Source organism: Lagenorhynchus albirostris, chromosome 5 (assembly GCF_949774975.1).
Source record: "Lagenorhynchus albirostris chromosome 5, mLagAlb1.1, whole genome shotgun sequence".
NCBI classification, from domain to species: domain Eukaryota; kingdom Metazoa; phylum Chordata; class Mammalia; order Artiodactyla; family Delphinidae; genus Lagenorhynchus; species Lagenorhynchus albirostris.
Window position 1 is genome coordinate 142,159,805 of NC_083099.1, and position 17,433 is coordinate 142,177,237.

At 53.7% G+C, this 17,433-nt stretch overlaps 1 protein-coding gene across 4 annotated transcripts in view; it reads left to right on the forward strand.

Annotated features, from left to right (window-relative positions):
• The window catches only part of ABCG1 (ATP binding cassette subfamily G member 1), a 63,855-nt gene extending 46,473 nt beyond the window's left edge, over positions 1–17,382 (forward strand). For 2 of the 4 annotated variants that reach the window (XM_060150976.1, XM_060150978.1), the window contains 10 exons: positions 1,131–1,276; positions 1,437–1,560; positions 2,261–2,375; positions 4,590–4,774; positions 4,911–5,012; positions 5,975–6,143; positions 6,994–7,094; positions 7,208–7,366; positions 8,552–8,670; positions 9,790–10,565. In XM_060150976.1, the coding sequence (XP_060006959.1) occupies positions 1,131–1,276; positions 1,437–1,560; positions 2,261–2,375; positions 4,590–4,774; positions 4,911–5,012; positions 5,975–6,143; positions 6,994–7,094; positions 7,208–7,366; positions 8,552–8,670; positions 9,790–10,018 (1,449 nt within the window). In that variant the 3' untranslated portion in view covers positions 10,019–10,565. Of the gene's footprint in view, positions 1–1,130; positions 1,277–1,436; positions 1,561–2,260; positions 2,376–4,589; positions 4,775–4,910; positions 5,013–5,974; positions 6,144–6,993; positions 7,095–7,207; positions 7,367–8,551; positions 8,671–9,789; positions 10,566–12,012 lie in introns of those variants that run through there. The other 2 variants (XM_060150979.1, XM_060150977.1) reach the window with 2 other exon arrangements.
• Positions 17,383–17,433: the final 51 nt, after the last annotated feature.

Consider the following 17,433-nt stretch of genomic DNA (forward strand, 5'->3'; position numbering starts at 1 on the left):
TCACTGCCCCCGGCAAGACGCTGGGATGGACCCTGAACGCTGAACACTGAACGCCACACCACAGCCTGCACCGAAGTCCACTGACCTTTCCTGCCCCCCGCATCGATACCGCATCAATGATCGGGCGGGAACAGCCGGGGAGGCTCAGTGCACAGCGGGCCGTTTATATCTTGGTGCCCAGGCTGCTTCCAGGGTGGCATCGGCAGGGCCGCTGAGGGAGGTGGGGGCAGCTTTAAGCAGTTTCCTCGCCTTGCTGCTGAATCAGAGACCTTCTTTGCCTGTTTACAAGTGTGAAAGGGGCTTCACCCCTTCTTTCCGAGAGGCCCGGCCTGCTTGATTGTGTCTACAGGAGCTGTGTACACTAGTAACAGTGTCACTAATGGCTGCCTTCGAGTAAATGCTTACCGGGCGCCAAGCATCTTATCCGCTGCGCTGAGTCCCCTACTTACGAACGAGTTCCGTTCCGAGAGCACGTTCGTAAGTCCAATCTGTTCATAAGTCCGACAAAGTTAGCCTAGGTACCCAACTAACACGATCGTCTATATGGTACTGTACCGTAATAGGTTTATAATACTTTTCACAGAAATAATACATAAAAAACAAACACACACAAAAAATAGAACATTTTAGATATCGCAGTACAGCACCGTGAAAAGTACCGTAGTACAGTATAACAGCTGGTACACACGGGCACGTTCGCGTCTTTGAAAGTTCGCAACTTGAAGGTTCATATGTAGGGGACTTACTGCATCGCATCAGACCATCAGGGTGGCCCTCCCCTTTGTGCTGGTCAGACACCTGGTCACTCGTCCACCTATGTGTTCACTGATCCACACTTTCTGCAGTGTTTATCCAACATCTTCCCTGACCCGGGCCCTGAGCGAGGCTTACAAGTGAAGGGACTTGACAGGTGACCGGCAGGGGGCAGGACCAGGACCCCAACCCGGGACGGCCTGGCCCCAGCCCTGCCTCTCAGCCTCCTGGGCTCACCCTTGCCGAGTGTCTGCCGCCTTGGCAAAGGGCAGGCGTGCGAGTGGGCTTGGGGAGGCAGCTGGGGGTTCCACGTGGGCCCTGTAGGCGGCTAGGGGGCAGGTGGTCCCTGATGCCACTCTGGCTCCACTGTCCCCCAGGTCAAGGAGATCCTGACGGCCCTGGGCCTGCTGTCTTGCACCAACACGCGGACCGGCAGCCTCTCGGGCGGCCAGAGGAAGCGCCTGGCCATCGCGCTGGAGCTGGTGAACAACCCTCCGGTCATGTTCTTTGATGAGCCCACCAGGTAAGCAGGAGCCATGGAGGCAGGACCCCTGCCCTCCCTGCCGGCAGGAGGAGATACCTCCTGAATCCCCTCGCCTCCCTGCGCAGACCCAGCCGGGACACTCTGAACGCGGGGTCTGGTTGGGGACCACAGGCGTCTCACGGTGCCCCTTGCCTTGCAGCGGCCTGGACAGCGCCTCCTGCTTCCAGGTGGTCTCCCTGATGAAGGGGCTGGCCCAGGGGGGCCGGTCCATCATCTGCACCATCCACCAGCCCAGCGCCAAGCTCTTCGAGCTGTTCGACCAGGTGCGTACGCCTTGCTTGATCAGCCCAGGGAAACCCAAATCCCGGTGCTCACGGCTTCCCCTTAGTTCACTGGGGTGTCTTCATTTCTGAGTGGCTTTAAGTGTTATGTTTCTTAAGATTTTGGCTCCATAAGCAGCTCAGGGGCAGGACCGGAGGGGGTAGAAGAGTTGGCCAGTATCCTGTCTCTGGGGCTGGTGTCCGGCTACGGGGTCCTGGGCGAGTCACTGACATTACTGAGGCCTCATTCCCCACCCCTGGTGGCAGTGGGGGAGTACTTGCCATACAGAATTAGATAGCAGGTTGTGATACTGGACAATATCATCTCTTTTATAAATCTTAGGTTTTGATACTATCATGAGCAAAAAAAAATGTCCCAAGGCATGAAATGTGTATATAGCTCCAAAATCTTTCCTAAGCAGGTGGTTAGCATGAAGGGGAAAAAGCAACATCATAATAATTCCTGGTCACATGATATCCTCTGTTTTCCCTGACTTATTTCCCTTTGAACTTTGAGTCCTTGGGAGGTAACATAAAGCTCTCCTGAGAGAGAAATTGATGGATTGATGGATGGGTGGGTGAATGGCTGGATGAATGTACAGATGGTTGGATGGATGGGTAGATGGATGGATAGATTGAGAGTGTCTCTTGCTTTACAGAGGAAGGTGGAGTTGATGTTTCCCTTCTCCGTACTTTTTTCCAGCTCTACGTCCTCAGTCAAGGACAGTGTGTGTACCGGGGAAAAGTCTCAAATCTTGTACCGTATTTGAGGGATTTAGGTCTGAATTGCCCAACCTACCACAACCCGGCCGATTTTGGTAAGTAGAGCCATGACCAGCCGGAAGGAAAAGAAAGGGGTTCTTTTTATTCTTGGTGGGTTTCCGCTTTTACCTGAAGCCTCCACATCAAGAATTACTTGAACGTTCCACAGATAGCTCAAGTGCCACCCTGAGGTAGAACTTTTAAGGCCGCGTCAAAAGAGGTTTCGTTTCCTCCAGATAAAATACCTGGGAACTACAACAAGGGGGGAGACCTTGCACCCCCCTCGCCTTCTCTTTCTCTCGAGCTCATATTCACTAGACCACCACGTGCTCAAACAGCCCGACCCAGTCCTAGTCTCTCCCTCCGCCACTGTATCTGGGGTCCCTTCCTGGCCATCGCATCCTGCTGTCCTGGCACTGCTATAACAAAGCACCACGAACTGGGTGGCCTAGAACAAGAGAAACTGCATTTGATCACGGCTCTGGAGGCCAGAAGTGAAGGTGTCTCCAGGGCCAGTCTCCCTCCTAAGGCTCCGGGGGAGGGGCCTTCCTTGCCTCCTCCAACTTCTGGAGGCTCCAGCATTCCTTGGCTTGTGGCCGCATCCCTCCAGTCTCTGCCCCTTGTCTTCACACGGCTCTTTTTCCGTGTTTCTCTGTGTGTCTCTGTGTGTCCTCTCCTCTTACTATAAGGGCAGTCTTCGGATTCAGGGCCCATCCTAAATCCAGGATAATGTCATCTCAAGATCCGATACCAGAAAATTACACCTGCAAAGAACCTTCTCCAAATAAGGCCACATTCTGAGGTTCCAGGTGGACGTGAATTTGGGGGGAACACCCTTCAATCCACCATAATTCTCCTCCTTGGTCTCCTGGTCACCGGGCTTTCTCACTCAGTTGTTTTACTCTCAAGCATCCAGACCCCGCATTCTCTTCATGTCATCTCCCAGATAGTGTTCCACAAGACGCTGTTGCTGGGAACTGCTACTCTCTTAAAAGAAGGGGCTCTGACGAAGCAGGACCAGGTGCCGTGAGCTGGAAGGACGTGGGGGCCGAGGGGGAGGAAGAGGAGGCTTGAGCGTCTGTAAAGGCAGGGATGGGTCAGGTTGATAGCTGCCTGGTTGTTCAGGAGAGAGGACAGTCGGGGACAGGCGCTGCTGCACAGGAAAGGGCAGTGAGGTCCGTGGCCTGCGAAGAGGTGAGAACCTAGAGAGAAAGATGACAGGAGAAGGAACAGAGCACGTGGGACTGCAAGGAGGGCCCAAGAAGGGGACGGTGTGCCCGTCCGGTGGCTTCTAGACCCTCAGTATCACACCTGAGAGGGTGAGAGATGAGGATGGCTGTTTGGAGGGTGGTGAGTGTGAGTGACCAGCAGAGTGGTCAGTGCTGGCTCGTTTGGTGTCATTGATCGTGACATTCTGGTGAGGACAACCTCTCCTGGTGTGTGACCAGATGGAGGACGGCTTAGCCACCCCGGCTCAGGAAACAGACGGCTGGTTTTGCCAGGGGGGGGGTCCCTGCGGGCTTTGCATTAGCAAGAATCTTATGCGGGTGAGGGGCTGGGACCCACACCAGGAGGGACAGGATGGGGGAGAGGAGAGGGCAGGTGGGAGGGCAGGAAGGAATAGCTGTCGCCAGGGGGAGTGTGGACCCAGGAGAGAAGGGGCAGCGGGGGACCTTGGACACTTTGAGGTGCAGAGGCATGACACCGGGGCCAAGGAAGGAAGGTGGAGGAGATGGTCCCTGGGGATCTGAGAGGTGGGGCTGATGGTCCATGATCTCGACGTCCCCAGGACGCCGAGCGCACCTCCCTCAGGACCCCCAGCACTTCTCCTTGGTCCCAGAGAGCTGCCACAGCGCCCATCACTCACCCCCGACCGGGGAACTGCCTTCCCAGCAGGAATCTTGCTTCCTTCTGCCCTCCTCCCAGCTCCAGCTCTGGTGCTTGAATGCCCATGGCCGGCACTCAGTAAATATTGGACAGATGAATAAGTTAACAGATGCATGAGCTCATGACTTCCCGGGCTCCCCGACATCAAATCTGTATTTGCGTTTTCAGGCTCCTGACGTGATAAATGGCCTTGCCTGGGCGTTTAGGGCCAAAAGAACATTGGTCACTAAATGATTTTTATCATATCGTTAGCATCATCACACAGCTTCTACATAATCAGTTACAATTATTCCTGCTAGATAATGATTTTGTTGCAAAGCAAAGAGGCCCACCGTTCACATGAGCGATGCCTAGGGTGACCCTGTCTGTGTCTCATGGTGCAGTCATGGAAGTCGCGTCCGGTGAATATGGCGATCAGAACGGCCGCCTGGTGAGAGCCGTCCGGGAGGGCATGTGTGACTCTGACTACAGGAGAGAGCCCGGAGGTGATGGCGAGGTGAACCCTTTTCTTTGGCACCGGCCCTCTGAAGAGGTAAAGCAGGCAAAACGATTGAAGGGGTGGAGAAAGGTAATGCGAAGCCCCGGCCCCCAGCAGCGCTGCACACCCCCTCGTGCGCCCACTGCATGAGAACTTTTCTTAGCCGAGAGGGGAGGCGTCCCAGGGCTGGCGTCTCACCCCTCCTCCCTCCTTGGTGTGTCCTCAGGACTCCACTTCCATGGAAGGCTGTCACAGCTTCTCTGCCAGCTGCCTCACCCAGTTCTGCATCCTCTTCAAAAGGACTTTCCTCAGCATCATGAGGGATTCGGTAAGGCGGTCTCCGTGGCAAAGGAGGCTGTCGGGTCATTTCCGGGTTTTCATCCTGCTTGCACTTTCAGACTATTCTTCCATCTGCATCCGTCAGCTCCCTGTGAAGCAGTAGTAACAAACACTCCCCAGATGCCAGTGGCTGGGACAGTAAATACTTATGTCTGGTTCGTGTAACGGGTTGTGGGCCATGGCCTTGCCCCACGAGTCTTCTCGTCCTGGGACCCAGAATGGAGGACCGGCTCCTTTCTGGAACATGGCAGAGGGAAAGTGCAGGAGAAACCACATGGCAGCCCTTACGGCTGTGGCTCCCGGAGGGAAACGGTCACTGGTGTTCACATTCCGCTGGCCAAGGCTGACGTCGGGGAGTGTGTTCCTCCCTCCGGAAAGTTCCGTCCGACACAGGGCATGGTGGGTGGTGCAGACACTTACAGGAAGGAGCTGGTGAAGGATTGGGAACCGTGACAATATCCACCCTTTCGAGTGGATGATCCGACAACCTGTGCAGGGGGCTGAGTGCCCAGGGGCCTCTGGGACCCAGTTTGAAAGATGTAGGGGCTGGTAGCCACCAGGCGGAGCTCTGCAAGGGTGGGCCTGTCATGTGTCCATTCTTTGCCCCCTTCACCACCATCGTTGTCCCTTGTCCTCCCCTCTGAAGGTACACTGCCCTCCCTGGTTTGCCACTTTGAAGGGGATTTCACAAAGGATAGCAGTTCTTTCTGTTTTAACGGCAGTAAAAGGCTGCCATGTGTGTGTGTGTGTGTGTTTGTGTGTGTGTGTGTGGGCACGCACGCACGCACGTGTGCTGGTTTAGGGTCGGGGGCTTGTTTCGTGCAGGGAAGGGGCAGGACAGAGCTTGTGACCCGCCTTGGCCGCTGCCTCTGGGAGCCTTGGCCGCCTTGTTCTTTCACTGTCCACCTTCGGACTTCTGCACACCTGAGTGTGAACCACGTCTGTCCCCAGGTCCTGACGCACCTGCGGATCACTTCCCACATTGGCATCGGCCTCCTCATCGGGCTGCTCTACTTGGGGATCGGGAACGAAGCCAAGAAGGTCCTGAGCAACTCCGGCTTCCTTTTCTTCTCCATGCTCTTCCTCATGTTTGCAGCCCTCATGCCCACCGTCCTCACGTGTGAGTGTCTGGCGGACCCCGTGCCCACCTCTCCCTCCTTATCTGCCACTGAGGCCATGGCTGGCTTGGCCACGAACACATAGCGTCTTGTGTTTTTAAATACCGTTTTCTTCGTTGACAGATGTAGGTATTATTGTATTTTCTGTTAGACAAGAAAATACATACTATATTTAAGCCAAAGGAATGAACCACTAGGAAGTCCTGTAAGCCTGGTGGAAGGCTGAAGAGACGTTTTTAACCCCCTCCCGGCAATGCCTCCTCCTTAAATTGCCCTGAATTTCCAAGAGCAGCTTGCAAGGTCTTGTCCAGGAAGGGAACCACATTGTTACTCGGTGAAAATAAGGGCGACCGTAGACATTTGTACCCATCACTACAGTGACACTCCACACTTGGATTCTCCCCTTCGTGACGCTTCCGTTATAAAAATGATTGGCAGTTTTTCCAGACGGGTAAATCATTTCACACCTTTCCATTCAACCTTAATGTACTTTGTAAGTACTGCATGGTCCACAGGGAGGTGCAGGACAGGTTGGGGCTACAGAGGACTCGGCAGGAGACCACCTGTTTTTTTTGTTGTTGTTTGTTTGCGGTATGCGGGCCTCTCACTGCTGTGGCCTCTCCCCCGTGTAGAGCACAGGCTCCGGACGTGCAGGCTCAGTGGCCATGGCTCACGGGCCCAGCTGCTCCGCGGCATGTGGGATCTTCCCGGACCGGGGCACGAGCCCGTGTCCCCTGCATCGGCAGGCGGACTCTCAACCACTGCACCACCAGGGAAGCCCGAGACCACCTGTTTGAGGTGGTGATCCCACTGTGATGTCAGCCTGACCCTTTCCATTTGCCCGTCCCCTAGTTCCCCTGGAGATGGGAGTGTTTCTTCGAGAACACCTGAATTACTGGTACAGCCTGAAGGCCTACTACCTGGCCAAGACCATGGCTGACGTGCCCTTTCAGGTATGTGAGTGGCAGTGGCATGATGTGAAGAGGGGCAGGGGTTCTCCAGTACCCCCCGTGGGGGAGAGGAGAGTCCGGCTTCCGGGAGAGGGTGACAGGCCCTGTGTTTCCAGATCATGTTCCCCGTGGCCTACTGCAGCATCGTGTACTGGATGACGTCCCAGCCGTCCGACGCCGTGCGTTTCGTCCTCTTCGCGGCACTGGGCACCATGACCTCTCTGGTAGCGCAGTCTCTGGGTCTGCTGATCGGAGCCGCCTCCACATCCCTGCAGGTATCAGCTGAGGACACACCACAGGACAGGCCTCGCTTCTCCACCCTGGCCCGTGCGACCGGGGCTGTGGCTCTGGTGGGGCTCAGCACCCCCACCTTGTGACCCTCCTCCTGATTCTGCCCCAGGTTCCTAGTCTGGCTTCAGTAGGTCGACTGACCCCCAGGGAAGGGATCGAGTGGTACTGGTTTCTCAGGATGGGCAAACTGACAGCAGCAGGTGCCCTTGTGTGGAGCTCGGGGCACACCAGCTGCTGGTCTCAGTGCTTTCTGAACATCAGCTCATCGAGTCCAAGCACACCCATGAGTTACGTGCAATGCTCCCCATTTCACAGATGGGGAGACTGAGGCCCAGAGGGGCAACATGTTTTTGTCAGAGTCACACAGCCGGCTCAGAGGCCAAGCTCTCAATGCCTACGTTTTGTTGCCCCTGCGGGATCCACTCAGCTGTCCCCTAGACACCCCCCTTTGCACCCCATGCTCCCACCCTCCTGAGCCCCTCCAGGTGTCCCTTCTGGATGCCTGGTACCACCCACCCCCAACCTGCCAAACCCGCTGCGTTTGCAGTTTCTGCGCCTCTGAGGCTTCCTGGTGCTCAGGCCAGTCCGACCCTTAGAAGACGAATCCAGAAGCCTGGGCAGTCAGCACCACCGTGGCCTTCTGACGCCCCCCTCCCCGGCGTGTGATGGACTCCTTTCTGTGTTCAGAGCCTCTGGGCGGTACCCTCATCTGTGGCTGGGAATAGCGATGGCATCCACCCCACAGCCGAGCCGTAGAAAGTGCTCGGCCCACGCCAGCTGCAGTCAGCACCCAGGGAATCGTGCTCCCGAGCCTTCCTCCCTGGAACACGCTGACATCAGGTCCCGGGACGCTGTGCCTCTCTCCCCTCAACCACATGTCCAGCATCATGCCACCCCTGCTCTGTGGGGTTTCTACTCTTTCTCACCTTCTGTCCCCTCTGCTGGGCCTCTGGGCACGAGCCCCAGCCCCTCCCTCTGCCAGAGACCAGCCAGCTCGCTCCCCAAACAGGGTGCTTCTCTGCACCGTCCTGGCCCTGGTGTGACCCGTCCTGAAGTCTCTGGCCCTTTGCCAGCTGCTGGCGACCGTCCAGAAACACGGGCTGTGGCCTCCGGGCCACCTGGGGAGGAGGAGGTAGATGGGAGTAAGTCCCCTTTGTGTCCCCTCTCAGGTGGCAACCTTCGTGGGCCCCGTCACGGCCGTCCCCGTCCTCCTCTTCTCAGGATTCTTCGTCAGCTTCCACACAATCCCCACCTACCTGCAGTGGATGTCCTACATTTCCTATGTCAGGTACATGCGGGGGCACCTTACGCCTCAGGGACTTTAGGACGACAGAGGGAAGGGACTTGGGGACGTGCAGAGGCTCACAGAAGGCCCCTGTTCGCTGTCAGCTAGACGACGGCATGTTTCATGGATCCTGAACCCAAAGAGTATCGGTGCCTTTTGTTTTTTTCCTAGCTGTCCATGCCACACACACACGCATGCTCGTGGCTCCGTGTCCTGCGTGCCTCGGAGCGCTGCCTTGCATATTTCCATCGTTTAGCAACTTCATTCCTCTCTGGGATGAACAAGGTTCTGAACCCGTAAAACCTTAATAAGAAATCCAGTGGCAAACAGGTCATGTTTCAAGCATCTTAATGTTCTTGAACAAGGCAGTTCTGCTGCCTCAGCCCTTAGGCGATCAGATTTCACGCTCTCGACGCAGAGGTGCTTCGGCACGTCGGCCCTCGGCAGGAGAGGCTGGTCGTTAGAGCTTTTCTCCCCAGACACAGCCATTCCACGTGACAGCCAGGGTCCCCGGCTGTGGACAAGCTTGTCTTTTCTAGAATGTCAATTCAGACCCAGGTCTATTGTTCCGGAGAACAAAATCAAAACAAAGCACTTGTACAGAGTTTCAGCCATAGGTGCACCTTCCAATATCAAGAAATCAGAAACCCGTGTCTTCTCAGAGGTAGCGTTTTTGTTCTGATGATGCAGGGCTGGAACAGAATGAATGGTGATGCAGAAATGTTTTATTTACATGCTCCCCAGTCCTTGGAAAGCTATCGGACCCTTTATTATATTTAACTGTTAAAAAAAGTATGATTTCAGAAGTAATCAAAGTGTTTTTCCATTCGTATCACCCTTGAACAATACCTACTCTCGGTTTTTTTGGGTGGGTTTTTGGTTTTTTTCGTTGAGACTTTGGAGGAAACAAAATTGGAAAACACATCGTCAAGCCATCGAATGGATTTATCTGAGGAAGCTGTGGAGTCGTTAGGAAGTGTTCCAGGGAGAAAGATCTCCGGGGAGGGAGGGGAGCCAGGCTGAGGATGGGGGGATGGTGGTGGTACCTTACCCTCCGCAGATGTGGGCAGAGGCGGGGGGAGGGTTCCTGAGCCCTCCTCACACTGGCACCTCCTTCCTCAGATATGGGTTCGAAGGGGTCATCCTCTCCATCTATGGCCTCGACCGCGAGGACCTGCACTGTGACATCGATGATACGTGCCACTTCCAGAAGTCGGCGGCCATTCTCAGAGAGCTGGACGTGGAGAACGCCAAGCTCTACCTGGACTTCATTGTCCTGGGGATTTTCTTCATCTCCCTGCGTCTCACTGCCTACCTGGTGCTGAGATACAAAATCCGGGCGGAGAGGTAAAGCACTGGAAAGCCAGAGAGAGGAAAATCGGACACAGTGGCCAAGGGCCACTTGCAGAACCTGCGGCAAGCCCGGGCCCGAGGACACAGACACTCCTGTGACCCAACCCCTGGGACCACATTTGGTTGCTGGGCGTCCAGTGCTGGATGGACATCGCCGCCCCGCTGGGTTGGGCCTTCTCTCCATTACCCTTTCTAGCTGTAACTAAGAAGAAGAAGTAGAAAGGTTTTTTTTTCCACGTGCAGGATTTTAAAATACCACCCCTGAGGCAGAATTTAAAACTGCAACAAAACTGGTGACGAGAGGGTTCCTCGGCAAAATTCTTCCTTCTGACCAGGGAGCTCTGGTCCTGGACCGGGGATTCAGGCAGCTTCCTGGGAATCCCTGTGCAGTCAGACGTCCAGGGGCAGAAAGGCAAAGCCAGGAGCGATTCCGTTCTGTGACTAGTGTTTTCGTAGTTTCACCTTTCTACGGTTTGTCTCTTTTTCCAACGAGGTCATTTTCCAAGCCAAAAGTCGATAAATTTCATTCATTTCCAGAAACTGTACCTTTTTAGTACTTGGTGAAGAAAAGTATTCAGGGTAAATATACTTTGTTTAGAGATGAGAGGGGTTTGATTTGATCGCTGAGCTGGTCTCATTTACAGACAGAACCTGGGAAAGACACAGAAGCCGGCTCCAGGTTGAAGGGTGACCTTGGAACCGTACGCACTAAGCCGTGTGGAAATCTTTTAAAGTTACACAGAAAGTTGTAAGGTGAAATTGGCCATCTCTTTCAAAGTCTTTTATTTTCCCCGTGCTTCTTATTTTAAGCAAAATATATTGGGTTTTTTTTTTCTTCCTAACTTTCCAAGCACCTTAATTTTGCCTAAAAAAAAATTCTAGAAAATCAATCCTGTTGATTTTTTACAAACATTTCTCTTCCCTGACATATCACATCAACTACCTCCACTGAACCTGGGGAAGCTGGGCTTAGAGAAACTCCAGGTGTGAACATTGTGCAGGTGTAGCCCGCAAAAGTTGCACTAACTGCACAGGAGGGAAGATGCTGAGATTTCCTGAGAATCCAAGGCCTTTGCCAGAAACTGGCGAAGACTTGGTGTGGCCGAGGCATCTGGAACTCCATCAGATCATGACTGAGAGCCGTGGGAGGGTCCGTCTCCCACATCTGGTTTCCATGGCGTCTCAGCGGCACCTTCACCTTCTCAGCGCCGGGCTAGCATAGTCTTTCCAGACCAGAAACTCCTTTCCAGTGATACAGTCGCATAAGTAAAATCCCTCTAGCACAGGAGCAGTGGGCACGTCTGCAGGGTAAACGGCCTTTGAATTCATGGCGGGCGCCCGTGTGCTTGTTGGCGGCAGTATGACCCCAGTGTGGAAGGGGACTCTGGCCATAGAAGGTCCTCGGAAGGAAAACGGAATCGCTTTCCCCTTCTAGAATGCCGTGAACCTGGAATCCGGGTCTCCTAATGAAAGACTCTATTTTTTTGTGGACAGATTCATTCATGTCCCTGAGCCCCAGTTTCCCCACCTGTAAAGAGCAGCACGAGATCGTCCTCAAGGTCACGTTCAGCTCTGAAAGGTTCTGAGATTCCTAGGTTGTGTTCCAGAACTTCTATTTCCTATTTAAGAGAATGAGGAAGGTGCAAACTTTAGTCACATGCATTTGATTTGCAAGTTCTTAGAGGCCTCTTTTTCACCCTCAGATCCCTTTTAGTAAACACAATTGAGGTATTTCAAATGTAATTTTACGTTTGCCTGTTTTACACCAATGTGGCGTTGCCTTCCACATTAAGTTACTTAACCAGGGTCAAACTTAGCCTTTATAAAAAGTCTTTATTCAGTTTCAAGGTAGACTTGCCTGTACGAATGTCACACATAGGAAGACACACGTGGCAACAGCCTGGTGAAATAGAGTTGGGAAGAGGAAAAGTCCTGGACCATGCCTCAGAATTACATGAGCTGAGGCCACTGTTGAAAGCTTTTTCCCTCCAGGTGAGTCCTTCCAGTCATGGGTCTGTGAGCCCAAGAAGGACATGCACACGGGTATTTTTTCAAGGATGATACCTGGAGTGCGGTGAGTACACTGAGGTCACCACCGCAGGATAATCTGATTCGGAGCACCTGAGGCCGTATCCAGTGAGGATGTCGACCTGGAAAGCTGCTTTCATCAGTCTTCAAGTGTCAGCGATGCCCCTCGCTCCAGCTCTCTCATCCTAAACCCTCGGCAGCATAGACCCAGACGCTGCAGTTTGGGTCTCCAGATGCTTCCCCTCTGCTTTTTGCTGTAGGGAAGATTGCATTGCTTTTTGCAATGGCCCAAGAAAACATGCAAGCAACTTGTTGATTTTATTTTTCTAAGTAGGTGCCGTTAAGAAGTGTGGGGCGGGGGGCGGTGACGTGCTACCTTTCATACGCTGGAATTTAAACCAGGCCGACTTCCCAAATCTACTTCTTTTAAGTAATTTCTGAATGTAATGACTCAGATCTTCCTTTCGTCTGATCGCGCTTCTTCGTTTAGAAGGACGGAGGAAACATCGGATGAACGATGTGCAGCCTTTGCAGTTGTTAGTAGAGAAGAAAGTGGAAGTCCAAAGAATGTCACTGTTACATGGAACTGGGGAGAGGAAGGGCCTCCGCTGGGTCCTAGTGCCCGCTCCGCGGAGGCGTCAGGGCCTGGGTCTGCCGACCAGCCCTGTCTCGGGAGCCGTGCACCTCTGTCCACGTTCATAGCATTTTGTGCCTCCGTTTCCTCTACCCTTGCTGGGTATCAGCTCGAGAATTAAATGCTTCAAAAGCTCCTGTGTGGGTGACATGGGAAGGAAAGAAATCAGGTAAACATTTTACATAGAAGATGCTGGAATCTGATTGTCACCTTGTGGGGAGGGGCTTCAGAACCAAGAAATAGGACTTAAGCTTTTAGGTAAAAACTCATCCTGGAGACCCACAAAAAGGTCATTTTCCCACCTAAGAAAGGCACTGCCAGGAGGTCAGGGGCAGGCTGAATCCACGGGGTAGAAAGCCCGCCGGTGGGTTCACTGAGGAGAGAACAGCTTGGGCCTCAGTGCCCCGAGCATCCTTCCTTGCCGGGTGGCCCGGGAGCTGGCTGGATGCCTTACCAACGCCTCTGTTCACTTACTCACTCAGCAGACGTGTGTTGACCCATCCCTGCATGCTTGACGTGGCCCAGGCACAGGGGCTTGGAGCTCAGAGCGGGCTCGCCCTCCAGTGCTGGCAGGCCGGAGGGTATCTTGTTCTGCAGACGCAGGGTGCCGAGGCTGGAGAGGGTCCGTGAGGCCCCGGGTCCAGGGCCGGGAAAGGGCCCACGTCGGACCCCAAATTCTCTGTTTTTTGTTTTGCCGTATTGCCTCCTGTTCATAGTGTGCAAATGTACAGGAAAACAGTTTGCAAGGTCTGAAATGCAATACTAGGTTAGCTCTGGACTTGCCGTCACCAAATGGACAGCTGAGATGGGGGGTAGCCTGTGCCCCTTTCCTCAATCGCCTGGCGTAGGGGTGTCCCGAGCTGGCCTGGGGGCCCAGCTTCTTACCCCCCGTCTCAGTGGAGAGGTGCCTTCCTCTGCCTTCGCTCAGCCTTAGCTTCTTAACTCAGCACACCAGTGGGCTGGCTGGGGCCCGAGAGGGGCTGGTGTGTGTGTGCGCGCACATGCGTGTGTGCCTATGAGTGTGTGCATGCACACACGTGTGCACACACACGAGGGCACGTGCCAGCTCGATCCGGGTATGTATCTCACAGTATTATCTGTGGTGTTTCTAAATCGTCCATCGTCCTTTACTGCAAGAAAGAAAGAGAACATTCCCTCACCTCATGCCTGCCGAGCAGTTGGTAAAGTGTAGTCAGAACCCACTAAGTCTTTCAGCAAATACCAGCTCCATTAGAATGTGACAAAAACCAAAACAAAACAACCCAGCAGGGCGGAGGGTGGTGCAGCGTGTGTGGCTATAAAGTTAGATGCTCTGGAGAAATAAGACTGCTAATAAAATATTGTATGTAAAACTTTTTACTTGTGTTCAGTGTTAAATGCTTCAGATTCAAAATAACTGGCTTGAACTGTACCAGGCAAAGGGGAATTTTAGGTTGTATTTGGAATATCTTCGTTGTACGTCTAGCGTGGGTTCTGGTTCATTCCTCAGTGTTCTGGTCCAACACCCCACTGTCAACAGTCACCCTTCTCTCTCGGTAACTTGCACGTTTTAGGTTGAACTCTCTTAAAGTTTTGTGTTTTTCCTCCGTTTTCCAGCCTCGTCCCCCATCTCTTCCCTCTTGTTAATGTCGGCCGGGGCTTTAAGAAATGCCCGGAGCCCAGATGCACGGGCCCCACGTGTGCCGCCCTTGCCGTGGTCCCCGGGGACACGGGCCCTGGGTGGGAGGACCGAGGAGCCGGGCGTAGGGTGTTGTCTTAACTCAGCTCTGGTGGGTGAACTACACTGAGCCGCGCTTCCGAGAGCAGCGCGCTCAGGGCCAGGCTGTCATCCCCGGCTTGCATTCCTCCTCAGGGACACAGGGCAGAATGCGGTGCTGGGCCAAGTCCCAGAGTTCACGGCCCCTGCAGTCCCGCCAAGCGACAGGGAGAGAGGGTGCGGGGAGCCTCAGAGGGTACCCTGGGGTGGGGCAAGCTCACGGGGCTCCCTCAGCCTCTTCTCTGCACCCCTCCTGCCCTGCGGACCCCGCCCTTCTTCTGTGCAGCCTCCATTAAGGTCATGGTCCTTCAGGTCCGGGCACTTGGCCTCCTGCCTCAGGGAGATTCCCCGGGGACAGTTATCCTCTGCCAAAGCCAGATGTTCCTGACGTCCCTGTTGGCGCGCCTCCCTGGGACCAGAAGCAGGAATACGTCGGGGAGCCCCGCACCCCCATTGCACAGTCCAATTTTCACACCTGCAGGCTCCGCTCAGCCTGTGCTGAAGATCCAGCCTCCTGGGCAGGAAGTGGGCGTGAAGGTGATGCGCTCACGCCCATCCTTCTGCAGGCCTAGCCTAGGTTTTCTGTTAACTAGCGCGTATCCTTCCCTTCTCCCCATCTTTAAGGAAACGAGGGTTTAGCATTAGCTTAATTTTTTATGTTACCTCTGAACAGTCCACTTGGAATCATTCCTCAGACTGACATTCTGTGGCCTGCTCGAGCGGACCCTGAGGTCAGCCGAGGAAGCCAGGTTTCTACAAATGACTAAAGTGAGCACAGGTCAGGCGCAGAGCTCCCGACCACCTCCCTGTTCTCAAAATAGTCCCGTGGTGTCAGAAAGGAGAAAGTACCCCAGGCACACTGGCCATCGCCTTCTGTCCAGCCAAGGGGTTATCACCGTTGGGGGCATGGCTTCAGGGCTTTTCCACAATATAGTGACCATTGTAAAGCTGAATGGAAAGGAACAGAAGCACAAAAGTGCCCTCGTGTTGTCACAGGCTGGGCGGAAGCTGAGCCCCGCTTTGGGAAGGAGGGTGGTGGGATGTGCGTACACAGCTGGAGGGCCCGGCCCACCGGTTCCCAGGGAGACACGCCAAGCCAGGGACGTGGCCACAGGAACGTGTGAGTTCCTCCCCGGGGTTCGTGGTTTGACCCAGATGTTGGGAACGGCATGAGCCCAAGACACACGAGCGAAAAATAGCAAAGCCGGAAGCGATTACGTTCAGCTGACGTTTTCTCTCAGTGGCGTGGCCCCATCCCCCGCTTGGTGTGTCTGAATAAACGTGAAAGAGAACCCTGTTGATCACCTGTGGGTGCCTTTGGCCTGTACTTTGCACGTGAATCTAACCGTGGCCGTGATGCTGTATACAGTTAAATGGTATCTCCTCTGTCCACTGATGTTCGGACATCTGATTCTGGGGAACTTGTAAGCCACCTGCTCGTCCCTCTGCAGGACGGGAGTCATCCCTCACCTGCAGCAGGCGCCAAGGTGAGCTGGGACGGAGACGCTGAGGCTTGGCTGGCGAGCGTCGGAGTGGTGACATGTGACCCTCCCTGCCGCCTGCTTGGGGGCCAGTTCTCGAGTCCCGCAGGGCGTCTCCTGGAAGGAGGGTTCGGGGAGCCCTTGTTGCCAGCCACTGAGAGGGGAGCGTTCTTTCATCTCACCTGCCGTGAGGTGACTGTCCAGCCTCAGCCCCTTCCTTCCATCACAGCCCTGGATCAGCATGGTGGAGCTCTCGAGAAAACAGTGTTTACCCAACAGGGCTTTGCTGAAGCAGAGGAAACAGCAGGCTCGTCTATTTCTGGGGGAGAAGTTATCAAACCGACCTCCGCGCTTGGGGCCCCAGCACGTGCTCTCTTGTGCTGGGTGGAATGGATCTGGCCTTGAAGGGAAAGGCTGAAAGTCATGGGTACCTGGGTCAAGGTTAAGGTCCCTATATTCATGGGTTCCTGGACACCCCAGGTGCAACCTGATCTGAAAGGTACCACGGTTGGTTTCTATGTCAGTGGCCATGGTAGATATTTTGTTTTTATATCTTTACATGTTTTCACAATTCTGTCATCACGTACCTTGGGGGGTCTCTTTTCCACAACCTTCGGAACACAGGTTGCCCAAGCTTCATCATAAATATCTCATTTCAAGCCCTCGGCCAGTGAAAGCTGGTAGCCGAAGGTCCTACCATCGAAACTGCTAACAAAATGGACCACCCACCCCACACGAGGAGTTTTCTGTTTCTCTAGTCAAATGCTCCCTGGGGAAGGGGGTGACCAGAAATGAGTTTCTCCATAGAATGAGTATGTTTCAAAAGTGAGCGTGTGTAGCTGACCCCCTCACCCAGGTTTGTTTTTCCTTTGCAGACCTAGTGGCTTAATACCTGCTCGTAGCTGAGTCTGAACTGCTGCCTTTTACTTAACGGTTAGCTAGTTAACATTTTTCCTTTGTTCTTCCTTCCAAAGCAAGGGTCAATGCAAATAACACTTTGAATCATCGTGTAAAGATGTGCATATGTCTGTATATCTAATACGTAACTATGTAATGTCTGGTTTTTATAACGCTGTGCGGATAACCTTACATTGATTTAGCCACGTGACTTTCGGAAGTACTGTGCTTGCACGCTGGGAGAGGTGTGCACTGTCCCAGGTGAGAACATCTATACATACGCGTACATATATGTGTGTGTGTGTGTATATATATATATATATATATAATAACAGCGGCCCCCTTGGATACTTGTCTCCCTGGCTGTTTCCCTTGGGTCTATTGGAACATAGACCCAAGCAGACCCTAACATGTAAGCTTTCTGACTCTACAGACCGTGGTCCTGCTTTGTATATTTCTGCAGAAATCTCCTTAGAAAATTTGTACGTGCATTTTTTGCAGACTTGAACACTGTTTTCTGAAATTAGATGCCATTTATGAAAATGTGACATAAATCAAAATAAACATCGCTCTTTTCAGATTTCTGTTTCTCTCTCTGGTTTGCTTTTAGCAGCAGC